Source organism: Lichenostomus cassidix, chromosome 15, assembly GCF_008360975.1.
Source record: "Lichenostomus cassidix isolate B80296 chromosome 15, HeHo_3.0, whole genome shotgun sequence".
Classification (NCBI taxonomy): Eukaryota; Metazoa; Chordata; class Aves; order Passeriformes; family Meliphagidae; genus Lichenostomus; species Lichenostomus cassidix.
In genome coordinates, this window is record NC_139496.1 from 8090774 (window position 1) to 8112727 (window position 21954).

At 43.3% G+C, this 21954-nt stretch overlaps 1 protein-coding gene and 1 long non-coding RNA gene across 11 annotated transcripts in view; one reads left to right on the plus strand and one right to left on the minus strand.

Moving 5' to 3' along the window:
• The window catches only part of HIC2 (HIC ZBTB transcriptional repressor 2), a 79083-nt gene extending 58919 nt beyond the window's left edge, over positions 1-20164 (plus strand). For 4 of the 7 annotated variants that reach the window (XM_085075852.1, XM_085075851.1, XM_085075854.1 and 1 more), the window contains 2 exons: positions 4654-4797; positions 11017-20164. In XM_085075852.1, coding sequence (XP_084931978.1) covers positions 11053-12765 — 1713 coding nt within the window. In that variant the 5' untranslated portion in view covers positions 4654-4797; positions 11017-11052 and the 3' untranslated portion in view covers positions 12766-20164. Of the gene's footprint in view, positions 1-1730; positions 1979-4653; positions 4798-6228; positions 6362-11016 lie in introns of those variants that run through there. The other 3 variants (XM_085075857.1, XM_085075856.1, XM_085075858.1) reach the window with 3 other exon arrangements.
• Positions 1-21954, minus strand: part of LOC146430307 (uncharacterized) — a 209964-nt gene that overhangs the window by 98553 nt on the left and 89457 nt on the right. The window lies entirely within an intron of this gene.

Consider the following 21954-nt stretch of genomic DNA (forward strand, 5'->3'; position numbering starts at 1 on the left):
TTGATGTTCCAGGCTGCAACAGTGTGGGCATTCTTTGGTTTTGCTTGTAGTGAAAGAGCAAAACACAAGCAGAGTCCCAGCACGGTGGCTGTTGCTCTGCATGGGTTTAATCCACAGCCTTTACAAATCTGGAGTTTGGGGGATGGCAGCAGAGAGCAAGCTCCGGAGGTTTGTGTGTGTGTGTGTGTGTGTGCTTGCGCGTGTTTTAAATAAACAAACAATGCAACAGCAACTTCAACAAATTGTGAGTGGTGCTAATTTGTTATAGTGCTGTCTTGCCTTCTGGCAGTGTTGATTTAAGAGAAGCTGAGCAGACTGGAATGGATGCGGGAAGTTGCTGCTTCTCTTGCTCTGGGATGTGTACATGGTTCAGTATAAAATGCTTCTAAGGGTCCTGTCCTGAGAAGCTTTCAGATTACAGGGTAAAGCACATACATAGGCTGTCAATCCCCTTTTCAAAACCAAATCTTAGGCAAAAGTACCTTCTCCCCTGCCTTGCTCCACTCCTTCTACTTTTTTAAAATGAAGAGAAGTTTTAAGTCTTAATTCATGACAAAAGCCTATAATTTGTGTGCTTTGAGGACTGCCAGGAAATCCTTGACCTTGACAAGAATAGTGTGTAGGGAAGGAAAGGAGGAAGATCCTGTGCTTTGGACTGTAGCAAAGTTTTCAACATCCCATGACCTTGCTGGGCTGCCTTTCATAACGTGCCTGCAGCTGTAATCCCCCAAGCTGAGAAGCTGTCTACCAGGGAGGGCTGGCCAAATGCGCCTGAGGTATCTGCAGCCCTGGACCACTGTTGTGCAGGGCTGCAGGATAAAGCTGGCAGGATGGGAGCCTTGCTGGGAAGAGGTAGATTTTGGAAACATATGTAGTGTGACCTCCTTGCAGTTTGTGAGCTGAGTTTAAATAATGCTTGAAGTATCTAGTGAAGAAGACAGAGGAATAAAACAGTCAAAATAAGAAGTAGGGGTTGAGGGAAACCAGCCAAGGAAATGAAGAATTCTGAAAGTGAGTAAACTCTGCTTTCCCATTAGGTTATCTTCAGCTTGGAGAAATTTGGATGCAATACAGTTTGCAAAACTTCGAGTCTCTTAGGCCTTCTGCTTTTACAAGCAATAGTAGAGGCTTTCTGGCTTCCTCTCATTTGCCAGGCTCAGATGTGCTGAGACTTTTTGGTGGCTGTAAAGAACCAAATACAAAGCGTTCAGGGTGATCAGTTAAGCATCTGATTTGGACGGAGGTTGGGAAGGCAGTACAGTCTTAATACTGCCTGCATCAACTCTTACAGTGGTTTGCTTGAAAGACTTCTCCAAAGTGAAACTTGAACCCAGAGATTTCTTTGCTAAGTACAGGGCTGAGTATATGGTCAATGGTCAGTTTTGGGGGAAAAGCAAAGAAAAAAAATATGGATAAAGTGCTAAAGGTGCTGTATTTAAGGCATCATTTATATTAAGAACTGTTGCTGCATCTATAGATATGGGTAAAGGGAATGAGATTTTTTTCTCATTGGAAAAAATGAGACAGCAATGCTTGTTTTGTGCTCACTGGTATCTGGCACATGTTGAGAGAGACGACATTTTGGTCCAAGACAGTTACTACACCCTCAGCATGGAAACTTGGTATTAACTATTGCAAGCTTGTGGTATAAGCAGTATTGGGTATGCAGATGCTCCTGTGGAGACTGCTTCTCTCTGCACAAACGTTTGCTGAGTCCACACAAGAAATAAAAATAAGCAGGCAAACTGGGAGGATCTTTATCAAACCTGCTTCCATTTTTCCTAGTATTCTGAGGCTTTGTTTGCTCTAACAAACCATGTAACTAAGGAGTCTGAGTCACAGTCACCAGTTCCAGCTGTCTGCCTCATCCCTGTCCTGAAGATCCCTTCCCAGTTGCAGGGACGTTCCCAGTTGAAAGGGTCGTGCATTTGCTCCAGTATTACTGCATTTCACAGCCTGCTATCAGCTTCTACCTAAGGTGACTCAGAGCCCTAAAGCAGTGCTGCAGCTGGGAATGTCCTGTCCAGTCTTGGTGGGAAGAGGGTCATGACATTCCTCCTTCTCCCCAGTGCTGGGTGTGCTCCTGGTCTCAGAGCAATGCTCAGCACGAGGTTGCCACCCCATACACCCTCTGCCAAATTGTCTACCTTGCTGAAGGACCCAAGCCTGGTACTCTCTAGGATTAGCTGGGAGGTAGCAACAATTCTTTGGTCATGTCCTAAATTCTTGCATTGTAAAGGGAGAGTTCTATACATCAAGGCTCAAAGGTAGCTGGGAAACAGAAATTTTGCATACCAAAGGGGCCTTGAGCTACATCAGTCAATATGAGGTTATTTTTATGCAATAGGGAGTAAATAAATGAATTAAATGAGATTAGCACTGGACATTGGAGCTGCCTTTACTACTTGTAATGCAGGTACAACTGAAACTGAGCTTGTTCAGTTGTTATAGGACTGCAGAAGGGCTCAGAGTCTACCGCTGGTCACTAAGTGGTCACGAGCTTCTGAAGCTTTGATTTGTGCCACTGCTCTGTTCCTGAGATCAACTGTGCTCTGCAGATATGCAGGAATTTTTAGTACCTGACTCTGCCTGACAAGATCTGCAATGTCCATGCCTCTCCTCTTCTCCTCCCACTGGAGGTTTGGATAATCCTAGGCTCCTACATGTCAGCAGTGACAATGAATGTATGATATACAAGCACTCTGTTTAGGAATTGGCAGGAAGTTTGATTTCTGACTGCAGTGAGGTGTTCTAACAGTAGAAAACACCTTCGGTTGAAGCAGTTCTCTACTAAACTCTGCCCTAGAGGGGAAACACAACTATGGAGAAGAGCTCTTGCTTCACAGTAGTAAGAAGCAAATTGATGTAATCTGGGTGTAAAAAACGTGCATTTGAGCTGCTGTTCAAGAAATACCTCTATGCAGCATTCAGCCTGTGTTAAGCTGAGTATTGCTGGTATTGCTGAGAGTTTTGCAGAGTTGCAAAGTGATGAATGATTGAGTGATGCTGGGAGATGCAGCCAGAAGTTCAGGTTGCTCCAGTGCAGTGCTGAGTGTGATCTTCTGGAGAAGGGGGAGCTGCAAATTCCTGGGGCTCTGGCCCATTATCCTTCAAGTTGCATGGCAGTTAAACGTGGGTTGATCTGTTCATGCTGGCAGTGGTCTGTTCAGGCTAGTTCAGCAAATGCTCTTGGCTCAGCATAGCCCAAGTCAGTAGGCAAACAGCTGCTTACATTTCACTTCTTCATTGTATTGACAAGATTTTAAAATCTTCAGCAGTCAAAACAGGGTGATCTGAATACAACAGACCTATTAGTTCAGTGTGAAAGGGATTTATTTACAGAGTTGTGGGGATAAGTACGTAGGTGGGAATGATGGGAACACTGCCCTGGGCCTGAGCCCAGCAGATGCTCAGGAAGAATGAACTATATCCTTACACTCTGTCCTTTTCATGGAGACACTTTCCATTTCTCAGGCCTGTGTCCTCCTTTATGCTCTCCCTCATTCAACTGCATTAAGTATTACAGGTCTTTTTCATTTGGTCTTTTATCTTTTAAGGTTGATAATCAATATTATTCTTACTTTTTAAATGTAAGATTTCTCTCTCCAGAAACACAGCTGGAGACATGCAGCCATCACTGTGAAAAGAGCTATTCACATGTTTTACTTGACCATGAGGTCTAAAAACCTGTGTTAAATCCCTGCCAGGCTGCAGATTTATTTCCATTCTGTTTTTTGATGGGTTTGGGCTTTTTGTTTGTTTGTTTTCACTGGGGCAGCATCACCACTTGTAGAGAGGGACCTGTGCTTAGCATTTATCCTGAGACTGTCCTCCATAATAATCCTGCTGGAGCTGATTAGAGGAACTCTGTGGGAAGGATATGTACTGTAGAGGATACAATCAGCTTGTCAAACCTAGGGTATCTGTGATATGTGCCTTTCCCTGACATGGAAAAGATGATGTTGCTTTTTCCTTTGGGCAGGGGAGGGTGGAATTATAGATCTTAAGTTTTGCAATGCTCGTGCAAGCTGCAGTTCACCATGAATCAACTTGATCTCTGGTCTCCAAGAATGGAGATTAACTTATCAGTGAAGTATCATTATAAATAGGAGAGGGTATACAGTATCTTCTTCTTCCATCTTGCACTGAAGTATCCAGCCTGGCTCAATGCCATAATATCTCTAGAAGAGATTTTCAAAGGCTTGGGAAGTGGAACAGGGAAATGGGGACAACACAGAGGATCAGCTTTGAAGAGTTTCTTCTGCTGCCTGTACTGTGTGGGGGATAAGACTATGAAGCTCTGGCACCAGGCTGTTCTTGTTGTAGAGGTATTTCTAAATGGTGATGATATTTCATTGCCTGAATTTCTGGGCAGAAGGAAGCTGATGCAGACATCCTGAGATCTGCTTGTTTTGGATACATGTGGACTGGTCCCCCTGAAGCTCAGTGCCTTTGGGAGTCATGAATGGAAGTGGCCAGAGAGCATCAGTAAGAAACTTGCAGAGTACTTCTGTTCCGCTTCCGTCGCAGCTGAGCAGTTGTGGGGAGATGGGTGGAGGGGAGGTCGTTCTAGCACTTACATATTTAAGGCAGGTGGCTGTTTTAAAATGTACGTTTCAATTTTGATTGCAGTATTTTAATTGCATTTAACAGCGTCCCTGCTGCTTCTCCATTCTGCATCTGTGCAGCCACGTTCTATTGATGGCCTGTTGTGATTTCAATGGAACATCATGGGATGTACCTGGCACGTCGGGCAGCACTGGATGGAGGTGCCTTTAGCCCAATGTACCTGGCATGGTAAGCAGCAACCAAGTGGTTAATCTGCATTCTACTGCTCGTAGTCTCAGCTTGTATAGCAAGGTGTCCTGCTTTGCTGCAACCTTGCACTGACTGGAAATCACTTTGCTCTCCTGATGTTAGTGCTTTCATGCACACAGGGCCCCTACCCTTTTCACCCATGGAGATTCCCCTTCCCTGGGAAGTTTGCCATGCAGTAGAGAAGGGCCTAGCCATGTCAGGCTGTCCTTGTTATTCTAGAACATGAGAGAAGGGACTGGGAAATCATCTCACTCTTTTTTTTTTTCTCTCCTTTCTGGGCCAGGAGCTGGTAGCAGTTGAGCAGGTATTGCCCATATCCCAAATGTCCAAATGTTGCTGCACAGAGGTACCACACAGGTGCTCATGTCCATAAGCAAAGCTGGGCCATTTCTATGGGAATCCTGCAAGAGCTGTCTAGGGAGCCAGGAGGGCAGTTCTGCCTGGCACTAACTGGAATGTAACAAACTAAACAAGGGCCACTTTCAGTTTGCTGATGTGGTATCCTCTGCAAAATGATCCTCCATTTTCCTTCTCTTTTCCATGCCCACACCTGCAAAATCAGCTGCACATCCTGCTCTGTCCTGCATGTTTTCTCTCCCTCCCCCAGCTCTGCAGATCTCTGCCCAAGTAACTTCACATGTTGGTCTTAGCTTTTTTAAAGTGCTAAATATTTGTGTGAGAAAAACAAGGGTGCTGCATCCTGTTTTCTGCTTGAGCCTTCTTCACAGAGCTTTTGCTGCTCCGCTGCCAGTGATGAAAATGCATGTTCGTGCCTCAGTGTCTGAATTCTGCTGTCTGACTGCTCGCAGGGGCTGGGGATAAGGAACCATTTGGACTAACAGTTCCAGCATTCCTCCCCATGCTTCTGCTGTTCTAGAATGTGACTACTTCTAAAAGTCATAGGCTAATGACCTGCCTAGTGCAGCTCCTGGGGGGCAGGTCAGTGGCTACGAACCACTCACTACACAGAGACCTCTGAGGGTCCTGGCTCTGTTCCTGGGATGTGGGGAAAGGAAGATCAGATGAGCCAGTGAGGAACAGAAGGGCTCTCTTCCTAGTGGGGTCGTTGAATGCTCAAAAAAAAAATTGGTTCATCTGAAACTGAAGGGTGCAGAAGTCATCTTTCAGTTTCACTCAGTTCTAGCAGCAGCTGGACACAGCATTTTTAATGTCATAAATTGGTGGGAGAGAGCAATCTAGGAAACAGTGGATTTATTTTTGTCTTGTTCTTCCCCATGCTCACTGCTGCAGTGTCTGCTCAGTGCAGCACAACTGCTTGGGAAGGTGGAGAAATAAGTAAGCCACTGGTTTTTTTCTGGGTCTATTATAACATACACAGTAGGCTGATGTTTTTAACAGCATCTAATTTGATACATCACATCTAATCTGTTTGTTGGTTTTTATCTGCAGTACTGTTAGCTCACTGTTCAGGTGCTCGGTGTCTAGCCTTCTCATCCAGCCACAAATCCTCTACGTGAAATGAGTGATTCCTTAGATCTGTTTTTGATTGATTCTTTGCTTCACTGGTGTTGCTTCTTAAAAGGTAAACAATATTCATGTGCTGCAATCTATAACTCAGAGATGAAATCAAACAGCATCTCCTGCCAGAGATAACACATTTAACATTCATTCACCAATTACTTTTAGGAAGAGATTTAGTGATATTAAAGAGAATCAAACCTGTAGTGAATATGTAGATTTTATACTGTTGAAAGGGGTGAAGGGATTTCTCTTCTCCCTGTTTAGCAATTTAATTTTCTGTGATGTCCAGAATCTTTGTGCAAATTGAGAGAAAATGAAGTTTTTCCTGCTGTGTAGTGAGAGCAGCACAGCTCCAGGAGCAGCCCTGTGTGTTGTGCACAGCCTTGCTGCCCACAGGGTCACAGTGTGCCCCAGGCTGGGCACAGCAGCTTGCAGTTACCCAGCTCCTGGGGTGATATTGCTTATTAAGACGCTGTCAGCTCTTAGCCTGCGAAGCTTTGTTTGATGTGTGGCATCTGCTTGCAGCATTACTGTATTCTGTGATTTGTGCCCTGTACTTCTCATGTCTTTGCATGTGCTGTGTCTCAGTGTCATGGATATGGTGGAGGTAGTGGAGAGCCTTAGTCTTCTTTCATTCCCTCCTTGCACAGGAGTATTTGAGCAGGTTCACTGCTCTGAAAAATGTGTCTCTTGAATGTGAGGTAACCAGCCTGAATCTGGGAAACGACCATTCTTGCTGCTACTTGTCCAGAGCCTTCTGTGATCCTTTTTTAAACACAAAGGGGTGAAATTTTGCACACCACATTCAATGATTAAAGACTGTGGCCCCAGTGAGACATCCATGTATTTTTGAGGGCTGGGGTTTGAGTTTTTTACTAGAAATGCATCTGAGCCTTTTCTGAGCCACAGCTCCTCTAAACTGGGAGTATGTTTTTCCTGTTGTTGGTTTTTTTGGTTTGTTGGGTTTTTTTTTTCAGAAAACAGAAAAGGAAGGGTTATTAAAAATGATACTGAAATACAAGAAGTATAAACCCACTGTGATTTTTTAGGGCTTTGGGTGGTTGTGGTGATGTTATTCAAATGTTAGGGCTTGTTAAGAGACACTCTCTGCAAACTAATGGATAGCAAGGCCTTTCTAGGGCTGCACCTGCCATTTGTTTGTGCAGATAACTTTTACACAGGATTTAAACTGGTAGTTGTCCTTGGTCCCATGCTTTCAGCTAGAAGTGAGATCCTAGGAATGCCATAAGTTAAGGAATAATGCCTCCTTCTCTTTTGCTAACAACTTTTCCAACACGCCTTTCTTCCTCCACCTCTGAAAATGCATCATTGCTAGAGAAGGATTTGTAACTGGTCAGCTCTGGAAAATATCTGTACTGTTTTTTTTTAGTTGAGGACTGCACAACACACACAAGGCAGGTTGCTATAAGGCTTTTGTCAACAAAGGGATGTCAGTCAAAGGAGTGTTGTCTGAGCCATACTCCTGTCCTGGTCAAAGCCCTTGGTGGGCAATTCTGACAAAAGTTTAAACACAGTGCTCTAAGCTTGGCTGAAGGTTTTGCAGCCTTTATTCATTACATTCATTTTATTGGGGTTGTTAAATCCACATTACACTTCAGCTAACAAATTCAAATTTGATAGGCAGTGTTATAGTGCTTACACTGACCACTGCTTTTAAGATCTACTGAAGGTAATAGCCTACCTTATACATATGTCCTACTGAACATGAATAGTTCTGTAAAACTTGACATGTGAGATAAATAGAGGTAATTTAAACAACTTGTCCTATGCTAGTTTTTATGCTGCAGAACATATTGAAGTTTAATAATGACATTATCTTCCTCATGAAGGTCAGTAAAAGCAGAATTATAATTCTAACCCTGTTTCCAGGGCTTTCTCTGTAGCTCATTACCTCGGTTCAATATATATTTAAGGCGGAAAGAAAAAGTAGAACAAAAGAAAGTAGAACACTAAAAATATTCCCATTAGTAGCTGCAGCAAGCCTTAAGGCTTAGACTTGTATACAGCAGTTTCTAGACCTCTGCTTCAAGTGCCACATGAATGGGAAATAAGGTCTTTTACTTCAATAACATTTTGTTGTTGTTGTTATTATTAATAATAATATTATTACTATTATTATTACTTTGTTTAGGCAGAAAATGTTGGCTGTGCTTTCTCACTTCCTTTCCCATCTTTGTCCTTTACGGAACACTTGAAAATCATACCCAGGGATTTTGTGTGTTACATGCATGGAAAAGCACCATTGTGTTTGTAGTGAAAGAGTGTAGTACCAGGCTGTCTCTTGCTATCTTGAGCAGGATGCATTTATACAGAGAGATGATGTTATGTTGCAAGCCATGTTTTTGTCCTACCCTATCGATGTATCTCAGTGACCCAGAAGTAAGGGCTCTTACTGGCCTGGCTAGATAAAAGTGGATATTTTGTGCCTCTCTGCTGCTGCTTCTTCCTTTAATCAGCAATTCTGGAAGCAAGCCACTAGAACCAGACATGCTGCCTCCGTGCTGCAACTCTGATGTAACTAATTACATCAAAACTTGGTTTTAAAGTGTTCAACACTGCTCAGTGGAGGTAATCCCTGTCCTGTCACATTTTTCTGATTCTCCAGGATGAGTTTCTATTACAGAAACACTACAAGTGGAACTAGCACCATGGCAAGTCTGTACTTCCTCCTTTTGGCTGTCACCTCTTCTAAAGCCACCAAGCTCTAGGAACAACATCCATGTGCACAAAGCCACAGTGGTGAATCCACTGTCTTCTTGGGTTCCCATCCATTGCTGAAACAAAATCAAACAGAAAAGCAGAGCAGCCTTTTTAGCTGTGGGTCAGGGTGATGAGCCAGAGGGATCTATGTGAATGCTAAATTAGGTGCTGCTGCACTGAAGAGCCACCACAAAATTCCACCAAAAGCATAAGCAAGTACCAGGCTGACCAGGAAAACAAGTGAAGAGCTGTGTCCTGTGGAAGAGGGGAGTCACCTGCTTGCAGATCTGTTGGGAAAAGTACCAGGGTAGTGAGGCAACAATGCTGGAGAAAATATTGCATTTGTTTAGTTTTTGGTAGCTTTTTCCATAAAGTAAAACCTTTTTGTTGTGCAGAAATGGATGATGTAAATTTACCACCTTTCTGCCAAATGAAATCTTTCTATTTATCATCAGGTAGTAAGAACCAGGTTTGAGGGAAGCAATTTTTAATATTAACAGCATCACTCCTTACTTCTTTTTGTTGTGCACCTGTACTTGGCACAGAGGGAAGATAATGCAGTCTAATGCTTCATCATTTGAACTCTGATGGAACAGAGTGTGGTAGTGGGAATCACAAACAGTAAAAAATTAACTGATGATGATTTTAAGAGAAAACTTAAGCTCTTCATTTCGCTGTATTTATGGCTTGCTTCTCCTTCAATAAGAGAAATATTTCAATAATATAATAAACTGGGAAAGGAGGAAAGGAAGTAGAAGGCTAAAATTGTGGTTCTTTTAAGTTTGGTATTTAATTCCTGCTTTTGAACCTCAAACTATTGTAAATCAACTTCAGCAGACAAATGCTCACTACAAGGAGTAGTAGGCACTTGCAAACAAACAAACCAACCAACAAAACCAACAAGGAAAAAGAATTTTAAAATTGATCTTGGATTCCTGAATGCAACCCCAGATCTAAATTCTAGGTTTTATGGATTGTAATATCTACCAAATATTCAGCTGAAGTTAGTTCTGACATATCTCAAACTAGATGTTTGCTACAGTCCATTCTACTGGGAAGGCCAGTATAAACATCTGAACTAAAATACATCATGACAACTGTTTGTGTAGTGCATGAACTATATAGAGGTAGCCACAATTTTTCTCTCTTTACAGTATTTTTCTCTCTATACAGTAGGGTAGAGAGACTGTGACTTGAGAAATGTTACTTGACTCTACTAATTTAAACAAAATTCTTTCAAAATTAGAGACGGAACAAAATTAACTTGAGAAAACTGTTTCAGATTTGTGAAGACATTTGGTGGCATTTAGCTTGCTCAGCATCCTCAATTTCAGCCAGTTGAGTGTTGATTGTAACCCTTCATGTCAATGGACTGGGATATGGACTTTGCCGGGGGGGGTTTTTTAAAGCAACTTTTCATACTCTTAAGGAGGCTTCCCATTCACACCTCAGCGTGATTAATTCCATCTTCAATGGATTTAGTTGCTACATGTCATTTTCTCAACCCCAGAGCAGCTGGGTGTTTTAAGATTTCAACGTGTAACAGCCAAGAAGCAAACTACATGTTAAGCAGGGAAGCTGCAGCTTATGCTAATTATTTTACATGCTCAGATATGCAAATGACAGCAAAGTAGATGCTTTTCTTCCTCTTTTCTCGCTTCTCATCCTCCCTTCAAATTTGTGTCAGGAGAGAACAGCTTTCCCCTGTACCTAACTATTGTTTTCATGTTGCTATCTTTTGAATAGTGATTCCAGACAATGACAATTGCTTTTGTAAAAAGATAATTACAAATCTGATTTTTGAAAGACTTGAATCAAGTCTTTGCATGAGAAATATTTCTCTCTGTATTTCCAGTAGGATCACAGCTTGCAGGGCTCAGATCTCCCTAGCCAGTGTCAAGCCTAACATAGACTGCACTGTGTTAAACATCTATTAAATGTAACCTGTTCAAGTGGAAACAGCGAGCTCACACCTCTCATCCTCCTGTTTTGCAGGTGGTAAGGTAAAGGTGAGAGGAAGAGAAGGTGGAGATGGAACTGCCAAATCATGCCAAACAACTGCTACTGCAGCTGAACCAGCAACGAGCCAAAGGTTTCCTCTGTGATGTGATCATTGTGGTAGAAAATGCCCTGTTTCGTGCCCATAAGAACATCCTGGCAGCCAGCAGCATGTATTTCAAATCCCTTGTCCTGCATGACAACCTGATAAACTTAGATACGGACATGGTGAACCCCACCGTGTTCCGGCAGATCTTGGACTTTATTTATACTGGTAAGCTCTTAACGACTGACCAGCCTGGTGAACAGAACTTTAATGCTCTCCTCACCGCAGCAAGCTACCTCCAACTGCACGACCTGGCAGCTCTCTGCAGAAAGAAGCTGAAGCGGAGCGGCAAGTCCTTTGCTGGCAAGGCTGGCGGCCTTGGTGTCGGGAGATCTGCCAGGAGTCAGAGACTTTCCACTGCTTCAGTCATCCAAGCTCGCTATTCAGGGTCAAATGAGGGGTTGAAGGGCTCGCATTCAAAGGAGCTGTCGAAGGGAAAGCTCTCTGATGATGAGGTCTTCATCAGCAGCTCCAACCAAGAGAACTGTCACTCCTTAAGCAGGGGAGCCAGCAAGAATGGTGGTGGGGGCAGCAGTGCGAATGGGAGCACCGGTGACCAGGAGCTAGGCCTCGACCTGTCCAAAAAAAGCCCCTCGCTCCCTGCTGCAGCCTCCCAGGATGACACGCAGCACAGTGAAAGCCAGCACGGCTCTCCCCAATCTGCCTCAGCCCCTGCAGCCAACAGTGCCTCATCGTTCGACGAGTCCGGGGTCGGAGCCCCCCACAGCATGGCAGACAGCAGTGACCCCATGGAGATGGATCTGAGCGAGGAGTGCCACCACTCACTGACAGAGAGCAGCCAGCGCAAGGGCCTCCGGCACTCATCCCGCAAGAAGGAGTGGATCAAGAAAGACAACGCCTTTGACCGGAAGGAAGGGGGCAAAGACAGGGACGAGGGTGAAGGGCTGCCCAATGGTATCCTGCTGGGGCCCTTGTCCAAGTCTGTGGAGAGGAGTCTGGCCGGGGCCTACGGGGCAGACCTGCCCTACCCATGTAAGGAGGAGGTGGAAAATGGTAAGGAGAACAGTGACGACAGCGGCCAGAGCGAGAGTGAAAGCGGTGGCCATACCAGTGCCAACTATGTCTACCGGCAGGAGGGGTTTGAGCCAGTGGCCTACGGTGACAACCTGTATGTCTGTATCCCCTGTGGCAAAGGCTTCCCGAGCTCTGAGCAGCTCAATGCCCACGTGGAAACGCACACCGAGGAAGACCTTTACATCAAGGAGGAAGGCACGTACGGCAGCAAGGATGAAGCCGAGGATTTGTCCAACCCCAATCAGTCCTACGCTGCGGAGTCCCGGCCCTTCAAGTGTTCAGTGTGTGAGAAGAGCTACAAGGATCCAGCCACGCTGCGGCAGCACGAGAAGACTCACTGGCTGACGCGGCCCTTCCCATGCAACATCTGCGGCAAGATGTTCACGCAGCGGGGCACCATGACACGGCACATGCGCAGCCACTTGGGGCTCAAGCCCTTCGCTTGCGAGGAATGTGGGATGCGCTTTACCCGGCAGTACCGACTAACAGAGCATATGCGTGTCCACTCAGGAGAAAAACCTTACGAATGTCAACTGTGTGGTGGGAAATTCACCCAGCAGCGCAATCTGATCAGCCACCTGCGAATGCATACCTCTCCCACATAAGCCAAAGACTCCAGAATGAGCTTCGAGCCCATCCGCAGTGATTTACCTTCCTGTAGACTTGCTGCTTAAAAAAAAAAGAAAAAAGAAAAAAAAACAAACAAAAAAGGGGGCAACTCCCCATACTCTGTTCAGTCATGAGAGGCCTAAACAAATGTAGCTTTAACATTTAAAAAAAAAGTTCCTTTTTCTCCTTTTTTTAAAAAAAGAAAGGTCCACAGCCAAGCTGATGCATTTAGTCCCAGTCTCCCCTCAAATCTTGATGACCTGGCAAGAAATGCCACTTCTTTTTGCACACATCGACTTCATTGCCATATTGATTATCTGGAGCAGGTAGGGAGACCTAGGGGAACTTTCAGCCTCTGCTGGCTCCTCCCTCCCTGCCTCTTTCCATGTTACTGTCAATGTACTCACCTCCTCTCTTAAAACCAAACTCAGGAGGTGTATTTCTTGCCATTAAAAAGAAAATAAAGTACACCTTTTCAGTGGCCTAAGTAGCTGTGAAATAACAGCGTTGCATTCACAAGTGCAGAAGCTGTGTCTGTGGACCCTCTCACAGGGCTGGCAGCCCTTCCAGAGACTGTGGGAAAGCCACAGCAGTGGTGGAGCCCACCCTCATCCCCTGGGCTGGTGATGGTGGGGAGAGCAGCTCCCAGTACTTCACCTAAAGAAATGGTGAACCCTCCCTCACCATCCCTCCCCATTTTGGTTTTGATCTTTATCCTTGGCACACATAACCACGTGCCACCTTCTCCCACAAAACACGCAAACCTCTTTTGCCTTACCCATGACTGAACAGGGACTGGATGCCCTGGGAATTTCTTTCAGTGAGCAGGGGGTCGTCTTTACTTTTCTAGTAGTTTCGTATGAATATTCTTTGCTTAGAGGTACTTGTTTTATTAAAGGAAAAACCATTGTAACGTTTATGTGAATGTTTGAACTGGAAGGTCTGAGGTTAATTCTAGGGTGGGTGGGTGGGGAGGGGGTTTGATGTAGGCTGGACTTGCTACAAGTTCCATAGGTACTTTTTTATTATTTTTTTATTTTATTTTTTTGTGTGTGTGTATGTTTTTAGCTTTCCTCCCTCACTAAAGAGCAAGTCTGTGTGGACAGACTTGTTACCTTTGCTACCTCTTGAATTCATGAGAACAATAAGATGGTTAGTGAAAGATTAGGCATTTTTTTTCTTTTATTGTAAGTAATTAAATGTATAAAAGTAGAAGCTAAATTAAATTTAAGGGATTTTTACCACCCCGTCCTTCCATCAAAAGTCAACTAGAGAAATGTTAAAGCAAAGCTTGGCCAAAGACAAAGCAAAAAATACACTGAGCCAGAGGCTGTGCTGGCTGCTTGGACTGGCTCAATTCGCAGTCTCTTGGCTGTCTGTAGTCACTTTTAGATAAAAGCAGAAAACTTCTCTGAGCTTTTTGGGCCCTTTCCAGCTTTGTTTATTGAATCTGGATACTATGGGGAGGGGAATATGTCCCCCTCATCTTCCACTCCCCCAGCACATCTGGGTCAGTCTGTAAACACCTGGCAGGACAGAGGGTGAGGGCATAGCAGCCTATAATTTACTAGAATCCAGAGTGCAATAAGGTGGGGGAGAGGAGGAGAAAGCAAACCAAAGTGTTTCATATCCTCCCTTTTAGACAATTTAACACACGCACACAAAAAAAAAAGAAAAAAAAAAGAAAAATGAAAAGAAAAAGAAACAAAATGTTCTTGCAACATCTGCATAAGACATCACAGCCAACAGCTGCTATTGGTTTAGGAGAGAAGACAGAGAACTTTGCCCACTGATTCTTGGCCCCCTTGACTTTGTTGGCGTGACCTTGTGGAAAGCTATGGCTTATTTCAAGCCTCCCGTGACTGTGGTGGTAAAAATTCACAGCCAGTAGAATCATCCCTTCTGAAATGACTAAGGTTTACACTTGCATTTTTTCATTTGTTGGTTTTTGGTTTGTTTTTTTTTTCACTCAAACCAGTATAGTCTTTATGCGTAAGGTTTACCAAACCTCACGTTTTGTCTTTTTTTTTTAAAAAAACAAAACAATTTTTTAAAAGTTTCGACCAAAAAAGAAAAAAAAAAGAAAAAAGTGAGCATGTTTGACTAAAACAAAGAAATATAAGCTTCATTTTCTATTGGGGTTTTTTTGTTTGGTATTTTTCTTTTTCGTTTTTTTTTTTTTTTTGTTTGTTTTTTTGTTTTTGTTAAGGTAGACTTGTCCATGAGAAGTTTTTGGGTCAATTGAATGAACTGAGGAAACTGGAATCCAGGCTCCAAGCAATAGACAACCCAAAGGCCTGGTGTCACGTTACAGGGAACACTCGCCCCTCTCCAGCGGCGCCCGTGAGCTTCTGCCAGTGCCATTGTCGGCTTGCTGCCGGGCGCCTGCGAGCCCTGGAGCGCGAGAGGGGTGCATGGACTTTTGGTTTTGTCTAATTGTGCTGAGACGCGCTGTTTTCTTTCTGGGGTTAAATGGGCTTTTAGTGTCTTTAGCACTTCCACATTTTTGAATATATAATGAATTGTTTTCTCCTTGATTCCTTGCCACCCCCGCCCCTCGAGAATGTTCCCCAAATTATCTTTGGGGAGGACAGGGAAGGCCTTGCCATCTACCTTGTTCTCAGAGCAAGCCTGAGCAGAGCCCAGGGACAGCTGTGCAAGATGAGTTCCTCGGCACTTTCACGCTGCTTTACCTCCCCTGTAGCCACCCAAGGCTGAGCTGACCCTTGCTGGCTCCCCTTGCAGCTGCCCAGCCAAGGTCCCACTTCCAAAGCAGGGTTTAGCTCCCTTAGCGAGGGATCTGGCCAAGGATGAGCCGTGGCTGTGCAGCAGGGTTCGGATGTGGGTCTGCCCCATTCCCTCTGCCCCTGCACGTTGTGGCACTGGGGACAGCAGGCAGGAGCTGCCAGAAGCCACCTTGGCACAGCAGCTCTTGCTGGGACCGAGGGAGCCGAGCAAGGGAGTGGCCCAAGGCAGCACGAGCAGCAAGCTCCTCAGCAGGCAAACCCCTGCTCCCCCTCACTTAATTCCATTTTTACATGAGTGTGGGTAATGTAGCTTCTCCCCCTGCCCCAGGCCCCCTCTTCATTTGCTTCTTAAGCCTTGAGAATTACGTTGAAGTTTCAGGACCCAATGCTATTTTTTTAAAACTATTTTTTGGAGCATCTTTTCTTTTTTTTTTTTTTAAATCCCCTCCCCAGCACTTAAACAGTACGACATAAAGTCTGTGTACAGCAAGAGTATTGTACAAAAGGAAATTATGTTCTTTTTTCAAATAGCTGTGTAAAGTTGTGTTCCATAGATTGAGTATAAACAACATTTTCCAATTGTGACAGTAATAATGAATAACTAATAATACTCAAAACTTCAGGGACTGTTTCAGGCCTGCTTGGGGCCTAAACACTCAACTGCATTTGTACGACATAGTATTGTATCAAACATTTTTCTGTATTTTAATGAGAAAGCAAAACACTAGTTTCATATTTAAGATTTTAAGAGTTTTAGGGTGGGGGGGAGGGAATTGCATTTTTGTTTTTTTTATTTTATTTTGATTTTTTTTTTAAATACACAAAGAGCCTCAAGAGGAATAAAACAATTTAAAAACAAACAAACAAAAAAAAGAAAAAAAAAGAAAAAAAAAAAGAGGCCAGGCAGCTTAAGTATATGCTTTAGTCACTTAGTTCCAGAATGTTTTCGGAATAACAGGAAAAAAAAGATGAAATAGCAAAAGTTGTATAAAAGAATAAAGAAGCTCATACCCAAATTCACAAAACTATTTTTTAAACCAAAGCACATTTGAATGAGTATGGAACCTCACTTGGCTCAGAAAAGTACTAATATATTTATCTCATTGTTTACATAAACTTTTACAGTTTCAGACCTCAACAGATCTAGGGGCCAGTCAAAATTAATCTTTGCTTTTTCCATTGGTTTGTCTCTGAAGGCTACACAGTGTTCCCCAGCTTAGGAGGGGGGATCTGTGTCCCAGCCTGCATTCCAGCACTGCTCATGGAGGGTGGGGAGAGGGTTGGCAACTAGAAATATGACATGTAGAATTTTTTTTCTTCAATCCACGAGAGATGTTGCTGGGAGTGAGACCCAGGCACTATTGTACGGGCATTCCAGCCTCCCTCTTCCTCAGAGGAGTCTGAGAGAACCAAGAGGGTAAAGGGAGATGCAAGAAGCTCTAGAGATAGAAAAGGATGTTAGAAGATGGTGGGAGCTGCTGTACCCAGCACATCTCCTTAACTTTTGCCATGGGGAGCTGGGCTGTTTTCCAGTCCTTTACTGCAAAACTTCCAAAAACAAATTCCTGGCAAAAAACCCCAAAGGCCCAGCTCTGTGCACTTGGGGGTGTTAGCAGGAGCCACAAAGATCACAGAAGACACCAAAGAGCTATTGACATGCAGCTTCTGTGAGGCTTTGTGGCCGCTGCGGCTGCTGCAGCAGAGCACAGGCAGCTCCTGCCCCGCCTGGGGGGCACTGAGCAGCCTCCTCCTGTGCCGAGCTGGGCTGGGCCAGAGCTGTGCTCTCTGGGCCCTCTCAGCCACCTTAGTTAAACAGCTGGATTGATTCACTTCAGACCTTACAGTCCTGCAAAAAGCCCAACCAAAACTCCTAAGGGTGCCTAGGTGGAAACCTAAGCCAATCTGCATGGTAGAACAGTTTAAAGATGACCAATGAAGATGGTTTGCTAAAATACTGCTGAAGCCAAAAAAAAAAAAAAGGTTTAAGAAAGCTCCTCATCATTAGTCTTGACCCTTTGTAGCTTTTACCTTCTACACCAAAGCCACCTCAAACATTTGAGGGGGGGCTGATGGAAAATGAAATATTAATTTTGCCTGGTCTTAATATCTAACAAAGATGGTGCAAACACTATTTGACAGTGTTGTTTTTGTATCAATATGTATGTGCAGTAATGAATGTATTTATTTCTCAGATTCTGTATGCACAGTTTTGCAATGTAATTCAGAAAGTTGCAAACACAAAGATGTGTCGCAGGGTCTTCTCTACAGGATTTCAAAAAAATGAAAAAATATATTAAAAAAAAGAAAAAAAAAGAAAAAAAGAATCTCAGAGACTCTCAGCATAGCCATAAACCATAACCTGTGAAGACAATACAAAGACTGGACTTTTGTAGCTTTGCATAGAAGAGGAATTTATGTTTTGCTGTATTTAAATGTTTCAATTTACAGTGTCACTCTTTTAAGATTCCTGTTTTGGTTTTTGTTTTTGTTTTCCTCTCTCTCTCTCGTGTGTGTGGAAAGCATTGTTTTCAAGCAGTGCAGGTTCAAAGTCTGGGTTAGCAGTATTTTACCATGTTGCTCCAGTTCTGAAAAGCAGGAGTATGGGTCTTGGCCAGAGAAACATCCAGTGCACTTAGTGAAACAAAATGAAACCTGAGGTGACTGCTGGCAAAATCCAGAGAAGGTAAAAGTCACTTGAGGAATAGCTGTGCGCTTCTGATTGCAGCTTGTGACTGAGACAAGTCTGTTGTCCTGCCTGCAGGACAGGATGTAGCTCCTAATTAAAGTCCCCCTCATCCCTCACTGACTGTTTACTGTGGTAGCAATAAGGATCTCAAATGTGGGGAGTCAAGGCCTAGGATGGGCAGAGGAAGCTCCGTGCCAAACCCAACAGCCTCTGTGCCACCTCATGATGGGCCTTGCCAACCATACTGAAGCATCAGGTTCCCCACAGCACAGGGAGGCTCGAGCCCCTGGGAAAAGCTGTGCTTTACAAAGCCTCTTGTTCCAGTATTGGTGGAGTCAGCATCTACTACAGCCTTAAAAATTAGCTTGAAGAAAGGATGTTTGCTGATTTCTGGATATTTGCCAAATTCTGAAACCTTTCCAATCAGCAGTGCTGGAGTTAAGGGAAAAGCAAATAAAAAAAACAAAGAGACAAAACCTCCCTACGTTTTAAGTGGGTTTAAGAGGCTCTAGGTAGTAAACATCAGCTGTCCCCAGACAGCAGAAATGCTCATCATTGAGATGGCACGTTTGAATAAACGTTTGTTTAAGCAAGAATTTAAAATCTAAATTAACCCTGAGCTGTAATTCTGGAATAATTAAAGAGACTTCAGGCATTTTTTCTTAGTTTTTGTTTAAATAATTATTTGCTCAACATCAGTAAAGTCTCCCATTTACTGTAAAATCCTTTCTTTCTATAAGCTTATTCTCGCACTCCAGAACTGACCATATTATTGAAAAAGAAAATTTAGGGCTTGCTTTCAATAGCTGAAAGTAGCCTTTTGCAATGTTTTAAGTCCCATGGTACTTTATGGTCCTGATTTTAGTGCAGAAGACAAGCAGGCAAAAGGAAAAGCTATTTCTCAGCCCCTTTCCACTCCTCATATTTTGCATTTTTCCAGAATAGGGTGAGAAATTTCACCTTTGATGATTTCCCATTAGATTCACTAAAATTGTTGCTTTCCTTGCAAAAGAAAAATATTTGGGAGCCCTTGTGAGTTAGTTCCAGCTCTGCTGTAAGGTTCCTAGCTGGTCCTCCAAGTCAGGAAGACTCCTTAGTTTCAGCCCTGGCTCATCTTTCTGCCACATCAGAACTGCTGTTTATTCTGCTTTCCTCGTTTTACCTAACAACTTGAGGATCCTGAAACTTAAATTTAGAGATAGAAATGCATTTTTGTTCCATTGTTTCTATTGCCACCATCCTCTTCCCTTTCTTCCCCACTTTGCCTAAGCATTTTGAAGGCCAGTGTTGAACACAGGGATCAGTGTATCAGTGTTTTTGGAACAGAGCAGCCCCTGTGGCATGTGGTGGGGCAGGTCTAAACCACCACCTTTCATGTGGCATTTTTTGCCAGTTAGGGACCCACTTCATAGCGCTGCTTTCCCTGAGGAATGGGACTGGTTTAAACTTTCTCTGTCACAAGTTACCAATCAAAGCACTCCCAGCACAGCTGTTCCTCTAACCTTCCACAGGACTTTTGACTGGCTGGGGATAACTTTTCTATGAGGAGAGGATCTTGATCTGGCTGGCTGGATATTTTTCCCCATTTTATTTTGATATTTTAAATACAACTGAAAAAGGGATGTTGCATCACCCCTTTTGTTTTTTGGTTGGGATTTTTTTTTTTCATTTTAAGCCTTAACTATCAGTCAGTCTGGAAGCCCTGGATGTTTCCTGGGGAGGGGGAAGGAGGGAAGGTCAAGGGAAAGGCCGACATTCCTGCTGCAATGTTCTGTTCATTTCCTTCAAGAGCTTGAATTCAGGTCAGAGCCACACATAGTTGTGGCTTCAACTCAAGTGTCATATAAAAAGATACAGAAATTATAATATGATCTCAGCATTCAGAAATTTGCAGTCTTAATGTACAGTGATGAGAAACTGTTATTTTATGATCTTTTCATTAAAAGCTTGATTGAAAAATTACATCTCTTGCTCTAGAGTTCACCTTGTTCCTATAGCTGACTCCATGTTTTCTCCTCCTTCATTTATTCTTGTCCAGGGATCTGAACCAGCCACTTCCTAAAGCAGACCACAACCCCAAATACACAGCCTAAAAAAGGCACTCACAACCTTGCATTTTATGCACCTCTTGGGTCATAAGCCAAAATCTGACACTTGTTAGAATATAAGAAAGGATGAATTGCGTGGGACAGGTGGGCACACAGTAATGGCGCAGGCAGTGGATAATGGACCAACATAATTTCTCCTTTTATGTTGCGACCCTGAGCAAGCTGAGGCTGATTTTGAAAAGTTACCCCTGCTTTGTCCTAACCACAGTTTGAAAGCAGCTTTTGTTAGAGACAGTAGGTGGTAGGTGGACCTGCCAATCCATTAATCCCTCCAGTCTTTTTGGGCTCTAAGTGCATCTCTGAGGAGCAGTGAAGAAGCTGAGGGAGAAAAGTTTCCTAAAAGAAATTACAATTCTCCACCCACCTATGGTGCAGGTAAAAAGAGGAAATGTTTCCAGGGAACATGAATGTAATTGATGATAAAAACTCTACTGCAGATTTGAACCCCTCCAATGTTCAGACATTTTTCCCTGGGCAGGTTAAGTGCGACCGTAGCAAAATTAATTCACATTTCCTGAGCCTGGGTTCTAAATGGTATTTTTTCTGGTTCCCAGACCAGCTTTTTGGATCTAGGGATTCTTCAATAAAATACCTATTTAATTGAAACAAATGAAGCATCTTCACCATACTGCATAGTATTTTGCAGCACTTCCTTTGTAACACTACTCATCACCTCAGTTGTGCTGTTTCTTGAGCCTGGTAGAATGCTGTAATATGCAGCACAGTAACCCTGGTGTTGAATTCATATAGTTCATTTTTATCTTTAAACACAATGCTGACTATATTTTAAAGTGACTGACTGAAGGAGCTTCAAGTTTAGTCAGTTTTCTGACAGGTTGCAAAGTCAGCAGCACTGGCAAGAAAATCATTTTTATTTGTCCTTGGAGATGTGTTTTACCCAGCAAGGTTAAAGAGAAGGACAAAAATGAACAGAAAAACAGATGAAGAGCTACAGAAAACCAGAGGCTGTTTTCCAGCAGCTCGGATGTGGTAATGAGCCTGCACTCTTTTCCCAGCTACCAGTGACTTTTCCTTTTTTCCCCCTTTTTATTTCTAATTTCTTCTGGAAGTGTTTGCTTCCTGGCACCCATTTCTCTGTGGTATAAGTAGTTTCCAGCATAGTTAATAGATTGCATGTTCTATTTTACTTTCTTTGCCGTGGTCAGCTCCTTTTCATCTTATAAGATCCTGTAACAACTATAAAAAAACTCTTCATATAGTAACTCCCAACTGAAATGCAGCTGCCTCTGCGGTGGAACACTAAAATATGTACAACTGAAGTGCAGAGCACAGGATGTAAAGGATACCAGATATGTCTGGAATGCTTGGGAATTTGTGCTTTCTTCCCTCTGCTTTCATTACCCCCATTTTTTGGTAGGACTTCCTTTCTCCCAAACCCACACTCACTTGCTTTCTCTCCACTACCCTTCTCCCTCTTGAAGAGCAGACATTGGGTCAAAACTTTGAATGATAGCTTTGGTTTTTGCTTTCTTGAAGGAAATATTTCATCAAAATTAGAAGTTTTCCATGGGAAATTTTTTTAATGGAATTTGGTTTCAGCCACTGTTGAGGTCCCATTTGGACTCTGCTGAGTAGATACAGATGGGGAATGTTTGTTTCATAAGAATGATCATAGCTGATACC